Genomic DNA, 18,463 nt, shown 5'->3' with positions numbered 1-18,463 from the left:
CCAGGGAAAAAAATGAATAAACCCCTCTAAATAAATGGTCAGTTATAATGTAATGCCTGCTGCAGCGCAGTAGCACACAACCTCCACCAGGGGGGTGCGGGTTAAGGAAAACAGGTGCACTCACAGTGAAACCACAGAGCAGCAGGCAGGAGCCACTAGATGGCGGAAGAGTAGTCAGAAAAGCCGGGTCAGCAATAGAGGTCACAGCAATGCACATGGTCAAAAAAAAGCCAAAGAAGTTAGAGCCGGTCGGGAGCAGGAAAGCCAGAGACGGAAGACAGTAACACAGGTCAGAGAACAAGCCGAGTCAAATACCAAGAGGTCACAAGACAGAGCAAGTACTACGACGAGCGAAGTCAAAGGGAAAACAGGAACGGGATCTAGGTACACGGGCAGAGGACAAATCAGGGTATAACGGGGTCAGCTGCTCAAGCCAGAGACTGGAACTATAATTGACGCTGCTTGCAGGGACCAGCGGACTGAAATAGCCAGACAGATACCAAAATGAGTCAAGGAAGATTAACCCCCGCATGACTATCCCGGGGAGAGAATAATCAGAAACAAACCCCGGACTGGATCATGACACTAACTACGTAGATACGGGAAGAGAAATGAGCTTACCACATAGAAATGAGAACCAAACCAAGCTTATTACATAGAAACAGGAACACAACCACCCTTAAGGCAGAGATAAAGGAAAAGACTTAAGCTTAAGCCCCCGTTACACACAGCGAGATCGCTAGCGTTATCGCTAAAGCGTCACCGATTTTGTGACGCAGCAGCGATATTGCTAGCGATATCGCTATGTGTGATACTTACCTCCGACCGGCTCCCCAGCTGGTTATCGCTGATCGCGCGGGAAAGTCCGTGGACGCGGGCGGGAGGACGTCTTCATCGCCGCGTCTGTCAGGTAAGTAACAACCGCCGACCGCTGCTATGTCGCTGGCGAGATCTGCCTGTTTGGCAGCTCACTAGCGACCATTTAGCGATGCACTAGCGATCCTGACCGGGTCATATCGTGGTCGGAATCCCTGGTGCATCGCTAAATGTAACGGTACCCTTACTGCATAGATGTGCGGAAACATAAACAAGTTTACTACTTAGATCTGAGAAAAGAAGCAAGCTCACAACATAGATACAGGAGCTGTACCGAGGTTACTACATAGATTAGGGAACAGAACCAAGCTTATAATTTAAATACAGAAACAAAACTAAATTTACTGCAAAGATACGAGGACAGAACCGAGATAACTACACAGATACAGGGACAGAACCAAGCTTATTACATAGATACAGGAAAAGAACTAAGCTTACTACATAGATTTGGGAACAGAATCAGGCTTACTACATAGATGTGGGAACAGAAATGAGCTTACTGCATAGATATGCGAACCGAACCAAGGTTACTACATTGATACAGAAACAGAACTGAATTTACTGCACAGATACAGGAAAAGCGCAAAACTTACTACATAGATCCAATAACAGATCCAAACTTACTCCACAAATATGGAAACACAACTAAGCTTACCAACCTAGCTCACAGAAACAGGGGAAAAAAACAAGCTTACTGCACAAGAGAGAATATTCGGCAGTGTGAACGTACCCATAGTGTATGTTTACATTATAAAAATCTTTAGATGAGGTGTCCTAACTTTTTCATAATGGGAACAAAAAGCGGTATCATCCAGGTGCTGCACAGGAAGAACACACCGACAAACCAGATTCAGGTAATGAAAGCTGTTTATTGGCTACACATTTCAAGGACCATCTGTCGTCTTCCTCAGGCACATACATACACAAAAACATATGACCTTTATACCGGCTGGTAATGACGTCACAATTACATGCATATTAAAAAGCATGTGAAATTCATGCATAAAAATATATAGTATATACTTCATATAATGTTCATTTATTTACAACAAAAAGATAGCATAAAAATAGCTAACAACATTGCACCCCAAACTCATAAGTATCTATAAGCACAACTCACTTGTTCAATGACATTCAAAATACCTCATAATTAAATTAAATATAAACCTATAGTTAGGGATTTTTAGAGGAAGTTGTTATCACTTGTCTGCTGTTACAAAAAATTCTTCAACCCATTTACAGGCAAAAATTACAGATAGAAATGTGTAAATAAACCCACATCTCTACTTATATGTAGAATTATATCAGTACTGTATGTACAGGGATGGATTATTCATATTGAACCTTACCTTAAAATGAGGGATTATGGAGGAGGATATATTAGACTCCCATTGACAATACTCCAAATCACCCCGTAATCCAAAAAAGAGGTTATATTAACCCTAACACTACAATGAATATTCAACAGTTTTATTAAGACTCTCAGGGGTTAGTGTTGCAGGTAAAAAAATCCAAAAGTAGCGTTGAGCGATACTTTCCGATATCGGGAAATATCGGATCGGATTGGATCGGACCGATACCCCAAAAATATCGGATATCGCCGATACCGGAAACCAATGCAAGTCAATGGGACACAAATATCGGAATGAAAATAAACCCTTACTTTCCTTGTAGGTTAATTCTACATGAAGGAAAACAACTAAGAATAATGTAGAATGTATTGGGGGAGGTGGAGGAGACATTAAAGGCATAGAGGTTTAGCCCAATCAAATGGAATAGCAGGAATTAATTTTTTTTTAAGACGTTCGGAGTTACAAAGATATTGACTATGTTAAGCTTTTTTATATTTTGTCAGATATTTATGTTTCACTACTTCCATGCTCTTCACCTTCTTTTTTACTTCTCCCACACTTTTTCCTTCATCATCCTCTGCAGGGTCATCTTCTTGGTCTTCGGGGTGGTCTTCAGGGTCGTCGTCTCCAGGGTCGTCATTTTCGGGGTCGTTGTCTTCTTCGGGGTGGTCTTCAGGGTCGTTGTCTTTAGGGTCGTTATCAGGGAGATCCAGAGTGATTACCAAAAACCATTTCAAAAAGCTTGAACTTGGAAATGTAGCAGAAGGTACAAGAAGGCTGAGGAACTGCTGAGAACCAGCTGACGGTACTGGAACCTGGATGGGTAGCCGAAGGTACAAGAGCCAATGGAACTACCGAGGACCAGCTGATGGTACTGGAACCCGGTTACTAAGCAGGAGGTACCTGTGCCAGAAAGCACTACCAAGGACCAGCAGACGTTGGTGGAACTCGGATACCGAGAAGGAGGCACCTAAACCAAAGGCTCTGCCTGGAACCAGCTGACGTTACTGGAACCCAGGGGGACATATTCAAGATTGACTTCCAAAGAACCAGCTAATGGTACTGGAACTCAGATAGGCAGCAGAAGGTACACATGAAAAAAGAAGTTGCAAGGCCGCGAGCCGGCCGGAATTACCGAAACCCACAGTCCTACAGGGGGAGCTTGTCCTATTGGCAATAGGGAACCAGCCTTCATTGCCAGATCCCGCGGCCCACATAGGAAGCACCTAAACTGCAGGCACCATAGAGTCAGCTAACCCGACCGCAACACGACAGTACAACGTATTGGAGGCAAAGTGACGTTGACACTACCCGGAAACAGCTAGCATGCTGGAACCAGGCTGAGCAGGAGGGAGTACCCATGCCAAAGACACTTCTGAGCAGCATCTGGCGGTGTTGGAGCCCAGGGATTACAGTAGAAACAGAGTGGAGGCAGAGGCCTAATTGGAGCAAGTTTAATATCTGTAGTAGTGTGAATGTGGACAGAGCAGGAGAAATTGCCGGACACACAGCAGGGGATCAGCTGACGTTACTGAACCCCAATAACACTGGAGCATGTGTTGACTGTGCAGACGGCACTTCTGAGCAGCAACTGGTGGTGTTGGAGCCCAGGGTAAATAATAGAAACAGAGTGGAGGCAGAGGCCTAATTGGAGCAAGTTTAATATCTGTATTAGTGTGAATGTTGACAGAGCAGGAGAAATTGCCAGACACACAGCAGGGGATCAGCTGACGTTACTGAACCCCAAAAACACTGGAGCATGTGTTGACTGTGCAGACAGCACTTATGAGCAGCAACTGGCGGTGTTGGAGCCCAGGGATTACAGTTAAGGTGGTAGAAACATGAGCACAACAGGAGACCTGGATACTGTTGCCAACCAATTATTTAATCTGGAAGAGGACTGGCAAATTCCTGCGAGATCCAGGCCTTATTCATTTTCAGAAAAGTAAGCCGGTCAACGTTATCGGATCATAGTCGCATGCGACGGTCTGTTAGTACAACACCTGCGGCATTAAAGACGCGTTCCGATAATACACTAGCAGCAGGGCAAGCCAGCACCTCCAATGCATACTGGCTAAGCTCTGGCCATGTATACAGCTTAGAGACCCAAAACTTGAAGGGGGAAGAGCCGTGTGGGAGAACACTGAGAGGGCAAGACATGTAGTCTGTCACCATCTGATGGAAACGTTGCCTCCAGCTGACTGGAGCCGGCTTTGATGGTGTAGACATTTGTGGCGGGGACACAAAACTTTGCCACATTTGGGCCATACTGGTCTTGCCTTGTGCTGAGGCACTGCTGCTTCTGCTCCCTCTTTGTGCAGAGCTTCCTCCACTGCCTCAACGCACTGAGCTGCTTTGTAAAGCACTAGCAGCACTGCTTTCGGGTGGAATGGAGAACATGATGGAATGCACCAGTGTGTCTTGGTACTCCCGCATTTTACGCTCCCGGTTCAACGGTGTTATGAGGCGTTGTAAGTTGTCCCAGTAGCGAGGATCTAGGAGGGTGTACACCCAATAATCAGCCGTGTTGAGAATGTGGGCGATGCGGCGGTCATTTCTCAGGCACTGCAGCATGAAATCAGCCATGTGCTGCAGACTGCCAACTGGCAAAGAAACTCTGTCCCCTGCTTGAGGCGTCATCTCTGCCTGCTCTGCATCACCCCACCCTCGCTCTACATACTGACTACTAGAGCATTGTGTACCTCCCTCTTCTAGACAGATGTCTTCCTCCTCCATTGACTCCTCCTCATCCTCCTCACGAAGTGTCCCCTGCCTAGGCCTTTGTGAAGAACCACGTTGCGTAGACTGTCCAGAAGCAGATGGCATTTGTGACTCCTCATCCTCCACCTCTTCCACAACCTCCTCCCTTAGTGCTTGCAGTGTTTTTTCAAGCAGGCAGATAAGGGGGATAGTCATGCTGACTAGTGCATCATCTGCACTCGCCATCCGCGTGGAATCATCGAAGGCACGCAAAACGTGGCAGATGTCCTTCATAGAGGCCCACTCAGTGGTGGTGAAGTGTGAACGGCGCGCAGTGCGACTTGTTTGCGCTTGATGCAGCTGGTACTCCATTACTGCTGCCTGCTGCTCACACATCCTCTCCAACATATGTAACGTTGAATTCCACCTGGTGGGTAGGTCACATATGATGCGATGTTCCGGAAGGCGGAATCAGTGCTGCAGAGCTGCAATGCGCGATCTTGCCATGCTGGAATGCCGCAAGTGAGCGCACTCTATGCGGACCTTGTGCAGCAGTGCATCAAGATCCGGATAGTTCCTCAAAAAACTCTGCACGACCAGGTTGAGCACATATGCCAGACATGGGATGTGAGTGAGGTTGCCTAGGCCCAGAGCTGCCACCAGATTTCGGTCATTGTCACACACTACCATGCCTGGCTGGAGATTCGCTGGCACAAACCACACGTCGCTCTCCTGCTTGATGGCATTCCAGAGCTCCTGCGCTGTGTGGCTTCGATTCCCCAAAGAAATTAATTTCAATACGGCCTGTTGACGTTTGGCCACGGCTGTGCTCATATCGGTCGTAACAGGTAAGTGTTCACGGGTCCATGTGGAGGTAGACTGTGATGGCTCCTGCAGCGCTGATTCAGAGGAACTGGAGTATGAGGAGGAGTCAATGTGTACAGACTGGATTCCTGCAATCTTTGGAGTTGGCAGAACACGTACAGCGCCACTCTCAAGATCTGTACCCGGCTCCACAACATTTACCCAAAGGGCAGTGAGGGAAAGATATCGTCCCTGTCCATGGTTACTGGTCCACGCATCGGTGGTCAGGTGGACCTTGCTACTGACGGTGTTTAGTAGTGCATGTTTAATTTTTCCCTCCACCTGCTTTTGTAGGGCAGGGACGGCTTGCCTGCTGAAATAAAAGCGGCTGGGCACGTTGTATTGTGGGACTGCCAATGCCATGAAGTTACAGAAGGTGTCAGTCTCCACCAGCCTGAATGAGAGCATTTCAAGGGACAGTAGTTTTGCAATGCCAGCATTCAGAGCCTGTACTCGGGGGTGGTTTGCCGAGTATGGGCGCCTTTTCTCCCATGCCTGTGCTACCGATGGCTGTAGAGTGGCCTAGGAGTGTGAGGATGACAGGAAATGTGGTGCTGTGGGTGGAATGACACTGTGTCTCTATACAACAGTGCCAGAGGTTCTTCCATGGCGATCCTGTGAGGAATCTGAACCAGCTGTGTGTGAGCTGGAGGAAGAGGCTACAACACGAGCTGAAGAGGTGGTAGGTGGCGCTGTAGGTTGGCCTAGGTCTTCAGTGCGTCTTTGTAACTCCACCACGTGCTTGGTCCGCACATGTTTCCACATATTTGTGGTATTGAGGTTGCTGACACTTTTCCCTCTTTTCACTTTCTGATTACACAGCTTGCATTTGACAAAGCAAATGTCATCTGCAACTGTGTCAAAAATGGACCAGGCACTGCAAGTCTTGGGAGCGCCCGTTTTGGGTTTTGGAAGAGGCATGCTCCTAATGGGTGCCGAAGTGAAGGCTACAGGCAACCGAGTCTGCCCCCTCCCTCTCCCTCCTTTTTTGGCCGTTCGGGGAATCTCTTCCTCAGAGCTGCTCCCACCACCTTCCTGTACCACACGCCATGATGGGTCAAGGACCTCATCATCTACACTACCCTCTTCAAACGACTGCTTCTCCTGGGTAGTCTCGACAGCACAGTACACACCAGAAAGTGGCACCTGAGTCTCATCATCAGATGCGTACTGAGGTGTGCTGACCATAGGCACTGGCCCACCTGCCTCTTCAGATTCAGAGAGGCAAAGCTGTTGCGCATCACTGCATGCTACCTCTTCTTCAAATTCTCAAAAGCTGCTTGGCTGGCCCCCTCTTTCCAAGCCAACAGATTCAGAGAACAGAAGTACAGATGGTTCCTGTCCAGGGCTCTCTGACTGCCTGGGCAAGTTGGGGTGAAGAGACAGATGGGTGCTTTTCAGTGCTCTGGACCTGAGAGGATCTGGAACTAATTGAAGTTGATGCGTTAGCTGCCATCCACCCGACAACGGCTTCAATTTGTTCGTCCCGCAGCAGTGGGGTATGGCGAGCTCCTACAAAGCTACGCATAAAGGACTGTTCCCTGGGAAAACTGGGGGATGCTGAGTCACTGGTGCCCGCAGCAGGCACAGAATCCCCACGTCCTCTCCCTGCAGAAAGTCCACGACCACGTGCCTTACTCCCTGCCTTCTTCATCTTGGTAGACTGATAAAGATAGGCAGAAAAGTACTAAGGGCTTAGTGTGCTTATTCCTGAACAGCTGCTAACAGGTATAAGAAACACTAATTTTATAAAGTGTGGACTAGACTTTAATATGAGCTAATGTGGCCTACACAACTGTAAAGTGGAGTGTTTGGTGAACTTTATTAACTTTTTTTTTTCACCAAAAGACACTGGATGTGCCCAAAGATGTAAAACCAATAGTATCACAAACTTTTTGTAGCTATTACAATGCAAGAAGGTAAACTACAATGCAATAGATGAGGCTCCAAAAAATAGGCTAATACTAATCTAAAGACCAGCAAAAGACCAGAAAAAGCCATACACCTGACAAATGCTATTGAGAACTCTGCTATTAGAAGTGGAAAGGAAGAACAAAGACGAAAGAATCTAATTAATAAAAATATTGGAGAAAGAGAAACCAATCACAAACTAAAATGTTTCTATACTAATGCACAAAGCATGGGCAACAAACAAGGAGAATTGGAACTACTAACACAGGAACAGAAATATGATGTAATTGGAATCACTGAAACTTGGTGGGACAATACACATGATTGGAATACAAGACTAGAAGGATACAACTTATTTGCAAGAAACAGACTTGATAAACGAGGAGGGGGTGTCGCATTGTATGTTCGAAACGCGTATATCTGCACAGAGATTGAAGCTTCAGAGACTGGGAGTTCTGTGGAAACTGTTTGGGTAAGAATACAAGGACAGAACAATGGAAAGGACACCATTGTAGGCATTTACTACAGGCCGCCTGTGCAAGCCGAAGATATAGATGAACTCTTTATGCATCAGATGGCCAAGTTCTCCAAAAAATATGACATAGTTGTCATGGGAGATTTCAACTATCCAGACATTTGTTGGGAATCTCTCTCAGGCAAAACTAACAGGTCAAGGAAATTCTTATCCTCTCTTGCTGACAACTTTATCTTCCAAAAGGTAAGGGAGAAAACAAGGGGAACTGCTACCTTGGATCTAATCCTTATAAACAGGGAGGAAATGGTTGAGGAGGTAAAAGTGGCTGGGACCCTAGGAGGTAGCGACCATGTTATTTTAGAATTTTGGATTACTAGAGGTGGAAGACCTGTGAAGACTCAGACGTCAAGGTTAGATTTCAGAAAGGCAGATTTTAAGGGATTCAGAAAGAGAATTGGAGGGATCCAATGGCTGGATATCCTTAAAGACAAAAATGTCCAGGAAGGATGGGAAATCTTGAAAAATGAAATTCTCAAAGCACAGTTGTTAACAATTCCGAAAAGAGGGAAGAATAGGAAGCATTTAAGGAAACCGGGATGGATGAACACAGAACTTAAGCACATGCTAAAAAGGAAGAAAAAAATGTTTATAAAATGGAAAGAGGGAGGCATATCTAAAGAAGAATATAATGCTGTCTGCAGAACCTGCAGGGCACAAATCAGATTATCTAAAGCTGAAAATGAACTGAGGCTTGCAAGAGATGTCAAAAGCAATAATAAAGGATTTTGGGGATATGTCAAAAGTAAAAGAAAAGTCAAAGATGCTATAGGATTTTTACAGGATGAAAATGATGAAATGGTAAGACAGGATGTTGAGAAGGCTGAACTTTTAAATTCCTATTTTGCATCTGTTTTCTCTCAGAAAGGAAATGCAACATCAACTGTTATTCACTGTCCTATTAAGGGAATAGAAGAATCCAGGATATCTATAAACAGAAAGATAGTGAGGAAACACTTAGCTAACCTAAATGAATTCAAGTCTCCAGGTCCAGATGAATTACACCCCAGAGTACTGAAGGAGATAGCAGAAGAAATTTTTGAACCCCTCTCCATAATCTTTGAAAATTCTTGGAGAACAGGAGAAGTGCCAGAAGACTGGAGAAGAGCAAATGTTGTTCCTATCTTCAAAAAGGGGAAGAAGGTGGACCCAGGCAACTATAGGCCGGTGAGTCTGACTTCTATACCAGGAAAGATCTTTGAACAAATTATTAAACAACATGTATGTCAATACCTGGATGAGAATGAAGTGATTAAACAGAGTCAGCATGGGTTTCTAACTAATAAGTCATGTCAGACTAACTTAATTTCCTTCTATGACGGTATCACTGATTGGGTGGATCAAGGAAATGCTGTAGATATAGTATATCTTGACTTCAGCAAAGCATTTGACAAAGTCTCTCATACAATCCTTATTGAAAAAATGACTAAGTATGGAATGGACAAGTCAACTGTTAGGTAGATTCATAACTGGCTTAGTGATCGGACCCAAAGAGTGGTCGTAAATGGCTGCACATCCAGTTGGAAGAATGTCTCAAGTGGGGTACCACAGGGCTTTGTCCTGGGCCCTGTATTGTTCAACATCTTTATCAACGATTTAGATGAAGGAATTGAGGGTAAACTGATTAAATTTGCTGATGACACAAAGCTAGGAGGGATAGCTAATACTAGAGAAGAGAGAGAGAGGATTCAAAAAGATTTAAATAAACTGGAGAAGTGGGCAGCAACTAACAGAATGGTTTTTAACAGGGAGAAATGCAAAGTACTACATCTGGGCAATAAAAATGAAAAAAGCATATATAGAATGGGAGGAATAGGGCTAAGTGACAGCACATGTGAAAAAGACTTGGGTATACTAATAGATCACAGACTGAATATGAGTCAACAGTGTGATGCAGCAGCAAAAAAGGCAAATGCAATTCTAGGATGTATTAACAGAAGCATACAGTCTAGATCACGTGAAGTCATTATTTCCCTCTACTCCTCTTTGGTCAGACCTCATCTGGAATATTGTGTCCAGTTTTGGGCACCACATTTTAAAAAAGACATCAACAAACTGGAGCAAGTTCAGAAAAGAGCGACCAGAATGGTGACCGGTCTGCAAACCCTGTCTTATGAGGAAAGGTTGCAGGATTTGGGAATGTTTAGTTTGCAAAAGAGAAGACTGAGAGGAGACTTAACAGCTGTCTACAAATATCTAAAGGGCTGTCACATTGTAGAAGGATCAACTTTATTCTCATTTGCACAAGGAAAGACTAGAAGCAATGGGATGAAACTGAATGGGAAGAGACACAGATTAGATATTAGAAAAAACTTTTTGACAGTTAGAGTGATCAATGAGTGGAACAGGCTGCCACGAGAAGTGGTGAGTTCTCCTTCAATGGAAGTCTTCAAACAGAGGCTGGACAGACATCTGACTGGGATGATTTAGCGAATCCTGCTTTGAGCAGGGGGTTGGACCAGATGGCCCAGGAGGTCCCTTCCAACTCTACGATTCTATGATTCTATGATTCTATAATCTGGCTGGGGCTGCAGGGCACAAGCCAGCAGAAAGGCTCCTCTATCTACTCCTCTATAGTGTTTGCAAATATTCTAGCTGGATACGGATGGAACCACCCTAATAGGAGAAATCTGGAAAAATGAGCAGCACTAATGCAAAAAAGGACAATATATGAGGCAGTGACGCACACTGAGTGGACTACAACCGGAGTTGGCTGCAGAACACACTATAGCGTGAGCTGCACTCACACACAGAGACCTCGCAGTCAGCCGTGAACAGCGCTGCAAGGCAAAAGAAAGCTACAACGGTTGATAAAGTAGCCTGAGTAAAGCACAATATAGCAAATCGTTAGGTCACACTGTCCCTCAGAACAGCAGCGTCCTATCCCTAACTGAATTCACAGCAGAGTGAACCCAAAATGGCGGCGGCGGCTTTTATAGTGCATCATGACATCATTTCAGCAGCCAATCACAGCCATGCCAGTAGTTACATGCCTAACATGCTCTAACAGGATGTGCCCATGGGTCGCCCTCCCAGGGCTGTGGGGTACTCGGTACCGGGCCGGTGTCAGCGGGATGTGTCACAGCAGCGGTGACCCGGTCCATGGCCCTGGGCGCCCAATGTAAAAAGGGGAGATTGAATGGTGGAATGTAGTTAATGGAATAGTTCGTGACGCCACCTGTGGTGTTCGGCAAGTGAGATGTTAGGCCGACGCTGCATGCAGATCCTCTGGGGCTGGTGGTGTGTTGCAGCCAAGATGGTGAAGCTCCCCACAGGTGGAGCTGTAGCCCCAGGGCAGTGTAGATGTTGGGGTAGAGTAGAGGCGCAGGCGGTGTAGGAGCTGGTACCCAGATGTAGCGGTGCTGGGTGCGTTGGCACAAGAATGAATTGAGGACACCAGGGCTTGTAGTTCCAAAGCTTTACTCACAGTCCGTAGTACACACAGGTGCCTGCCTCCGTGCTGTGTCCTCTGGGTCAGGGACTCAATCAACCTCCAGGTCAGATGGAATGCTCCCTTCCAACACTCCGCCAACATGTGCCTTTCTGAATGTCTCCTCTTATAGCGCCTTTAAGTGTGAAGCACTCCTAGTATTGAGTTACACTGGAGTGCCTCCTGACAGATGTTCCCAAGAACTCTACTTGTATGGCAGACAGCTGTAGCCTGCTTCGGGGACTCCTTACTCCTGAGTCCCGGCTCACTATCAATGTTGCTGTTGTGCCCCCAAGTCTTAGATGGGAGTAGTGCATTTACAGCCCACTACTCCACCGGTGTCTGCTGTAGAACCATTAGTGTCCATACAACCTCGGGGACCGGGCCCCGGCCTTGCGCTTAGAACTTCTAGGCAGGGTTCTTCCTCTAACCCACATCCTCTGTTCCCTTTAACTCCTACATTCCGTACTAGTCTTTCCTTCTTATGGAAGATCAGGTTTCGGTTCAATGTCTTTCTCCTTCTTTCCTTTCCCGTGCCAGCAGACCCAGGTCACTGAGATCTGCTGCAGCACCTCCTTTCTCCATCCCTCTTCCAGGGATCTTCTTTCCTCACTCCTCTCTGAGTGTCTGTCTCCGACTGACTAACTAACTGAAATTCTAAACCTTCCCACTCTTTTATGTATTCTAACTCCACCCGCCTCCCATCACGTTTAGTGTTCCAAACAGGGAGCCACCAAAGGTGCTCTGCTACACTCCAAGCAGGGAGCCGCAATGTGGCTTTGCTAAACTACTGTGTTGTGTGGGATGCAGGTGTTGGAGCGTGGTCAGGAGCCTCCAACTTACCTGGATGGTGGGGTACCACACCTCAGGAGGAGGTGCAGTACATCTGTGGCGACTGAGCCTCAGGGGCGCCACACCCACACTTCTTAGGATCCTCATTGGCTGAATAAAATCAAACTGGCTTATTGCATTATGGGAACTTCCGATTCCGGTATTCGATAAACTAAAAGTATCGGAAATCAGTATCGGAATTCCGATACCGCGAATATTGGCCGATACCCGATATTGCAGTATCGGAATGCTCAACACTATCCAAAAGACCTCCCTGTACATCAGTCTCTGAAACCGATCTTGGAATTTGCCCAGTATGTATTCTAATATTTTTTATGCCAATCTATTCATGGAGCGCTTGGAGTCCTTAATTGGACAGTCCTTCCTGCCAATGGGCCACATCCTATTTTAAAAGAGATTTATAGATGATCTTTTTTTCAGTTGGATGGGGAAAAAAGATAAAGCCCAAGTGTTTGTGGACAATTGTAATAAGAACCCATGGAGCTTCGGGTTCACTTTCACTTATTCTGATGATTCCATAGAGTTCCTAGATCTGGTAATTTCCAAGACTGGCTCGGGTTGACTTGCACGGCCACCGACTTCAAGAAACTATGGTAATGCATTCTAATAGTGGGTATAGGTGAACCTCAGCACATGACTATGCTGTACCTGAATATAAATCTCCACACTGATATGATGTCGCCATATGGTGACATATAGTGATAGATACCAGTCATGCAGAACATACAAGTGATTACAATACAGTTATGTATAGTTACTTTTAGCTGACAGTTTTTCTGATGGAGTCATTAATTTTTCCCATCTTTTTCATCTGGCCCAGACCAACATGACAACTTATTCCAGCCACGATTCATCTGGAGAGATTACAACAAAGACACAATTAACTTCTCGCATTGCCATCCCCATCTATTCCCAGCTTGCGCACACGCCTCATCCTACTGATACCCCAATACATAGCCGCTGCTGACGTATGTGTCCCTATTACTGCACCTGCTGTGAGATACAAAAACAGTGCTCCTCTTACTGCCCCACATAGTAATGCGACCACTGTGCCCTTTACATAGTAATGCCTCCTTAGTACACTCTAGATAGTAAAATCACCCACTAAAAAATATTCATTCTTTGTACAAATGCCCTAGAAAACAGAGTCCAAATTTTGCCCCTTTGATGGCCACAATACACTATATCACATGGTCTTGTGCTGCCAATCAGGGGGGCCAGTAAAAAAGATGGGGACTGAACAAGGAGCGCTCCTTATTATGCTTGTACAGTGTAGGGATAGAAGATCAGAGTGCACTGCTCAATCCATCTAGATGGTTTCGGCCTGTGAATCCAACGACTCAAGTGCTATATAAGCTAGTGCTGTAGCTGCGTAGTCACTCATTGTGACTGAGTGAAGGCAATATTAAAACTCTCAGTCCTAATTTGGTCTCTCCCTCTCAAAATTTGTTCAACGCAAATAGAAGTTTTGGGGAAAATTCAGCAAACTGTATAGATTTTAATCTCAAAATATCTAGTGGGGAGAAAAACTAAATTATGCAGTTATAGGTGTAGAACATCATGAAACACAAACTGTCAGGTTTTGCCCATTTATCAATTTATGTCGGATGCTCTTAATAGAGTCATTGTCCAGCAGTAACTTGTTTGGATTTTTTTCCTGCAGGCAATATCTTTTTTTTGCATTGGATTGATGTCTATGATGATTCCGCTGTGCTACAATTTTGGAGGATTGATCGCTGTCTGTCTTTTCATGGGCCTGTTTGATGGCTGCTTCATATGTATTATGGCTCCCATTGCATTTGAGCTTGTTGGTCCAGAGAATGTATCTCAAGCCATTGGATTTTTGCTAGGATTTATGTCCATTCCTATGACCGTCGGGCCTCCTATTGCAGGTATGTGAATGTTTTGTCATTTATTACCCTACTGGTAAATAATTCCTTTGCATTAAGTTATTTTTTGAGTAAATGTAATGATATTGGTTGTATGTACACTGTGAATGTTGCCCAAAAATGTCAATAAACCACTACGTAGAAGATCAAATTTGCAATGGTTGACATATAGTATAACGGCTGTATGGTTATGGACATTTTTGAAACTACATTTGATGTTGATATTGGTTGACTGACAATTTACTGTCTTCTGCAGGTTTTTTGCGTGACAGTCTTGGGTCTTATGATGTAGCATTTTATTTGGCGGGTGTCCCCCCTATCCTTGGTGGAATTGTCCTATGTCTTATCCCTTGGGTTCATGAAAGGACTTTAAAGACGAAGGAAAATGCACTGGCTAAAGAGTCTGGGGAGAAAATTATGGATGACGTCGCCAGTGCCTTGACAACTGGCACAGCTGAGGATTATAAAAAGGAAGATGTCTCTGTTATATAATTTCCATTATTTTACAAAAACAAGTTTTACAGGGCTTTTGAATAATAGTGATTGAATTTTGTAACTGGTGCTACAAAACCAAAGCTGTATGATCATGCTAGGGTGGGCACTTGCGTATTTGACTAAGCCTTCCAAGTCAGAATTCTTTATTCCTGTCTATTGAAACTCAGTGCCCATGCGTGGGTATCATGCTAGAACTATTGAGAAGCCTTATGAATGCCAGAAAAATAGTAATACATCTCCAGATCTAGGCAGGCGGGGTTTTGTTCTCTAGCGCCCGCTTTACTGACATTCAGTCTTAGTGACTTTATTTACTAGATTCCTATTCACAAACGTGTCCTGATCTCCAATCATATTAGATTGCTGGAGTGATAGCACTTGAAGCCTTCACAGTATATCAATTTCAATGCATTTTATTTTACAACCTACTAGAGTTAGGGTTTTTTCCAATCAATACTGGGTATTCATAAATTTCTGCTGCAGGGTCATAATTGTTCAGGATTTAGAAATAACCTAAAACTGTCAAAGATAAACATACAACCAAACGTGTGACTGAACTGGGCTGTGTTCAGATATGCTGTTTTTACTGTGACAATTTTCTGCTAGTTAAAGGGGCATACTTTTCCTTGAAATGACTGATGTTTTTTTTTTTAAGTTTGCAATATGCTATACACATTTTTTGTGCATAAGAATAGTGAATCTTTTGTTTTTATGTTATTTAGACAACCAGACTAATGTATTTCTGCAGATTAGCTATCTCAACTTTGTTTTAATCTACTCCAGAAGACAAATGGCTCTCTAGTGCTACCTATAGGTAGCTACTATGTACGAGTCAATGTCTGAGTTGGTAAAGAACCTTGCAACAAGACTTGAGAAATCGGCCAACCACTACACAGCGGCTACCGAGTTCTTACTTTTTGTCTGTAAGTACTAGAGTTGAGCAAACATTTTCACGGGGTCCATGGCTTGGAGGCACCCTATGAGTCAGAGTGCAGTGTTTCTAGGTTTTTTAAAGGGTTGTTGATTGACTTACAGGTTAGTTGCCTATATGTAGCACTAAGAGAGACAGTTTTCATTCTTCTGGATGAGAGTTCATTTGCATATTATTTCCTGGGAAGAGGAATCTGAAACTGGAAACTCCTTACACCAACTGCATTGGTACCTCCAAGAGATGCATAGGAAGAAATTTGCCAATTGAATTTTTCCCACCAAAATCCCAGGAATTATACCAAGATGAATTGCATATTTTAAAGGTGGTTGTCCACGTTAAAATAAGTCATCGCCTATCCGCTGTGTAGGTGATAACTTGCTGATCAGTGGGAGTCCCATGGCTGGGATGTGCACCGACTGGCAGAATTGGGAATTTTTATCCCTGATGGGGAACTTTTATGGCTGTTACAAACAGGTGCAACAGGACAGACGCTCAAAAGCCACGCCATACATTTTCTATATGGGGCAGCTGGAAAAACCCAATCACAGCACTCGGCAGTCCCATGGAAATTGAATTGAACAGCAGTCGAGCATGTGCAGTGCAGCGTCAATTGTAATGGGGATAAGAGTGCTCTCTTCTTTTGATCTTTGGGGTCCCAGCTGTCGGACCCACACCAATCACCAAGGGATCACCATCCTGCAGATATACTGTAGCTTTTTTTAATCTGACTACTCCTTTAACTATACATTCCGGTAAGCAGCAAGAGTCTGACGGCATCTTTGTCTCTCTCATTTTTTAATGATGCATAATATTTGAGATGACTTGGAGGATTACCATTGCATATGTAATATTTTTTTCCATTGTTATATACATATATATGTATTCTGTATTACCAATGTGCAACTCAGTGTTTGCACTTTACGCATACACTTTATGCACTTTATGATTTCATTCTTTACTGGTAACTACCCGTTAGTAACTCCTTGAATGAACCAAAGATTCGCAGATGTCCATGCTGTCCAGGTATAAGGATGCTTCATGAATATGTGCCTTATGAGTATGGCATCTATTTTAATAACAATGTTTGAACCATACGGGCTTAAGAAGAGCTGTTTACTTCAGGAATGCAATGTATCATAATGCAAATGCTTGATTTATAAAGATAAAGATACAATGAAGAGCAAACTTATTCATTTTAGTATGCCGAATGCCTGTCCTGAACCCCACCTCAGGCCCTGCGCTTGTCTTAAAGGGATTATCTGGGACTATTTTATTTTTTTGGTATGGACCTAAGAACTAACAGGCAGAATTAGTTGCTAACTACCAGCCTGTGCTGCCTGCCACCGATCTCTGCTGGCTCAGCGCGATCACAGACAACTCTTGCCGGCGATTCTGTTATTTGAGCCCATGCCACGTCGACAGAGCAACTACTTTTCTTTCGCTCTGCTCTGTTGACTATGCATGACAGCCAATATCATATTCATTAACAGCTAGCTCCCCGCTGCCTATCTGCGGGAAGTCAACTGTCAATTAGCATGACACCGACAGTCATGTTTTTTGTCAAAAGAGCAGCCCGGAAGAGGAAGAGCTGCTTTTTTGATGTGAAGCAGCAGAATTACCAGCAGGAGCTGTCTGTGGGTAGAACTTAGTTCTTAGCCCCACAGGAAAAAAATAAATACATTAGATCCGGAAAAGCCCTTTAGCATGTTTTGCCTGCAGTATTCCTCTAGTGGTAACTTGAAAGGAATATATATGCCAAAGATTTATTATAGGTAGCAACTTGACCAGCTTAACTTTCTATATTGCATTATCTTTAGCTTATGTGATGTTATACAATTACATAGTACAGGGAATATAAATCAGAAATAAGTGCTGGAAGAAGTGTGCCACAGGGTAACATAGCTAATAAGCGATACCTATCCATGTTTGCCTTAGCTCCATTTGTAGCCACTTTAGATACACGAGTTTAGATTGATTTGGTTTTGATGTCAGTATGTATTGGTAACTATTATTATGCAGAAGAGCATAATGAATGTTTTTCTGTATTACCAAGAATTACATATTTGGTTTTAGAGGTTTAAAACAGCTCATCAATATCATATGTAAAGCAGGATCGTTATTATTATTTCTTAGCACGTAGCATAAAATCAATGTACACCCCTCCGTGATGGTAGATACAGTTTGCAGCCAAGTCCCAGATATAAATAGAGTGTGAATAAATATATAACTCCCTAAATGTCATCCAGCGTCACGAGTACTTTTAATAACTGGCTTACAAAACCTCCATTGACTAGCTTACTGCTCCAGGTTACTAAATTAGCTGCTGCTCGTGAATACGAAGTGTCTGCAAAGTTAAAGGCGTATTCCAGTAGTAGTTGATAAAGTACATTCATTGCATAAATAAAAGTTCTGTAATTTTTTTAAGATGCTTGGTGTATGAATTTGTTTCCTTTTTAAAATCTTTACAAACATTGAAAGAAAACTTCAGATGCCTGTGTGGAGAAGATGATGCCAGTCTGTCCTTGTCATGCGGTGGTAAGTATACTGGTACACTGACTGTTAGGCTGACAACACACATTACATAGCTGTCAGCCAAACAACTATCTCCCTCGGCTCCTCCGTATACAGTAACAT

General features: G+C 44.1%; 1 protein-coding gene across 1 annotated transcript in view; it reads left to right on the top strand.

Annotated features, from left to right (window-relative positions):
• The window catches only part of SLC16A10 (solute carrier family 16 member 10), a 145,181-nt gene extending 126,928 nt beyond the window's left edge, over window positions 1–18,253 (top strand). Inside the window, exons 5-6 of the mRNA XM_073576003.1 lie at window positions 14,181–14,409; window positions 14,663–18,253. Coding sequence (XP_073432104.1) covers window positions 14,181–14,409; window positions 14,663–14,898 — 465 coding nt within the window. The 3' untranslated portion in view covers window positions 14,899–18,253. The remainder of the gene's footprint in view (window positions 1–14,180; window positions 14,410–14,662) is intronic.
• The last annotated feature ends 210 nt before the right edge of the window (window positions 18,254–18,463 follow it).

This window comes from Dendrobates tinctorius, unplaced genomic scaffold (assembly GCF_039654945.1).
Source record: "Dendrobates tinctorius isolate UK_male_01 unplaced genomic scaffold, ASM3965494v1 ptg000046l, whole genome shotgun sequence".
Taxonomy (NCBI): Eukaryota; Metazoa; Chordata; class Amphibia; order Anura; family Dendrobatidae; genus Dendrobates; species Dendrobates tinctorius.
This window is presented reverse-complemented; position numbering and strand designations above follow the sequence as displayed.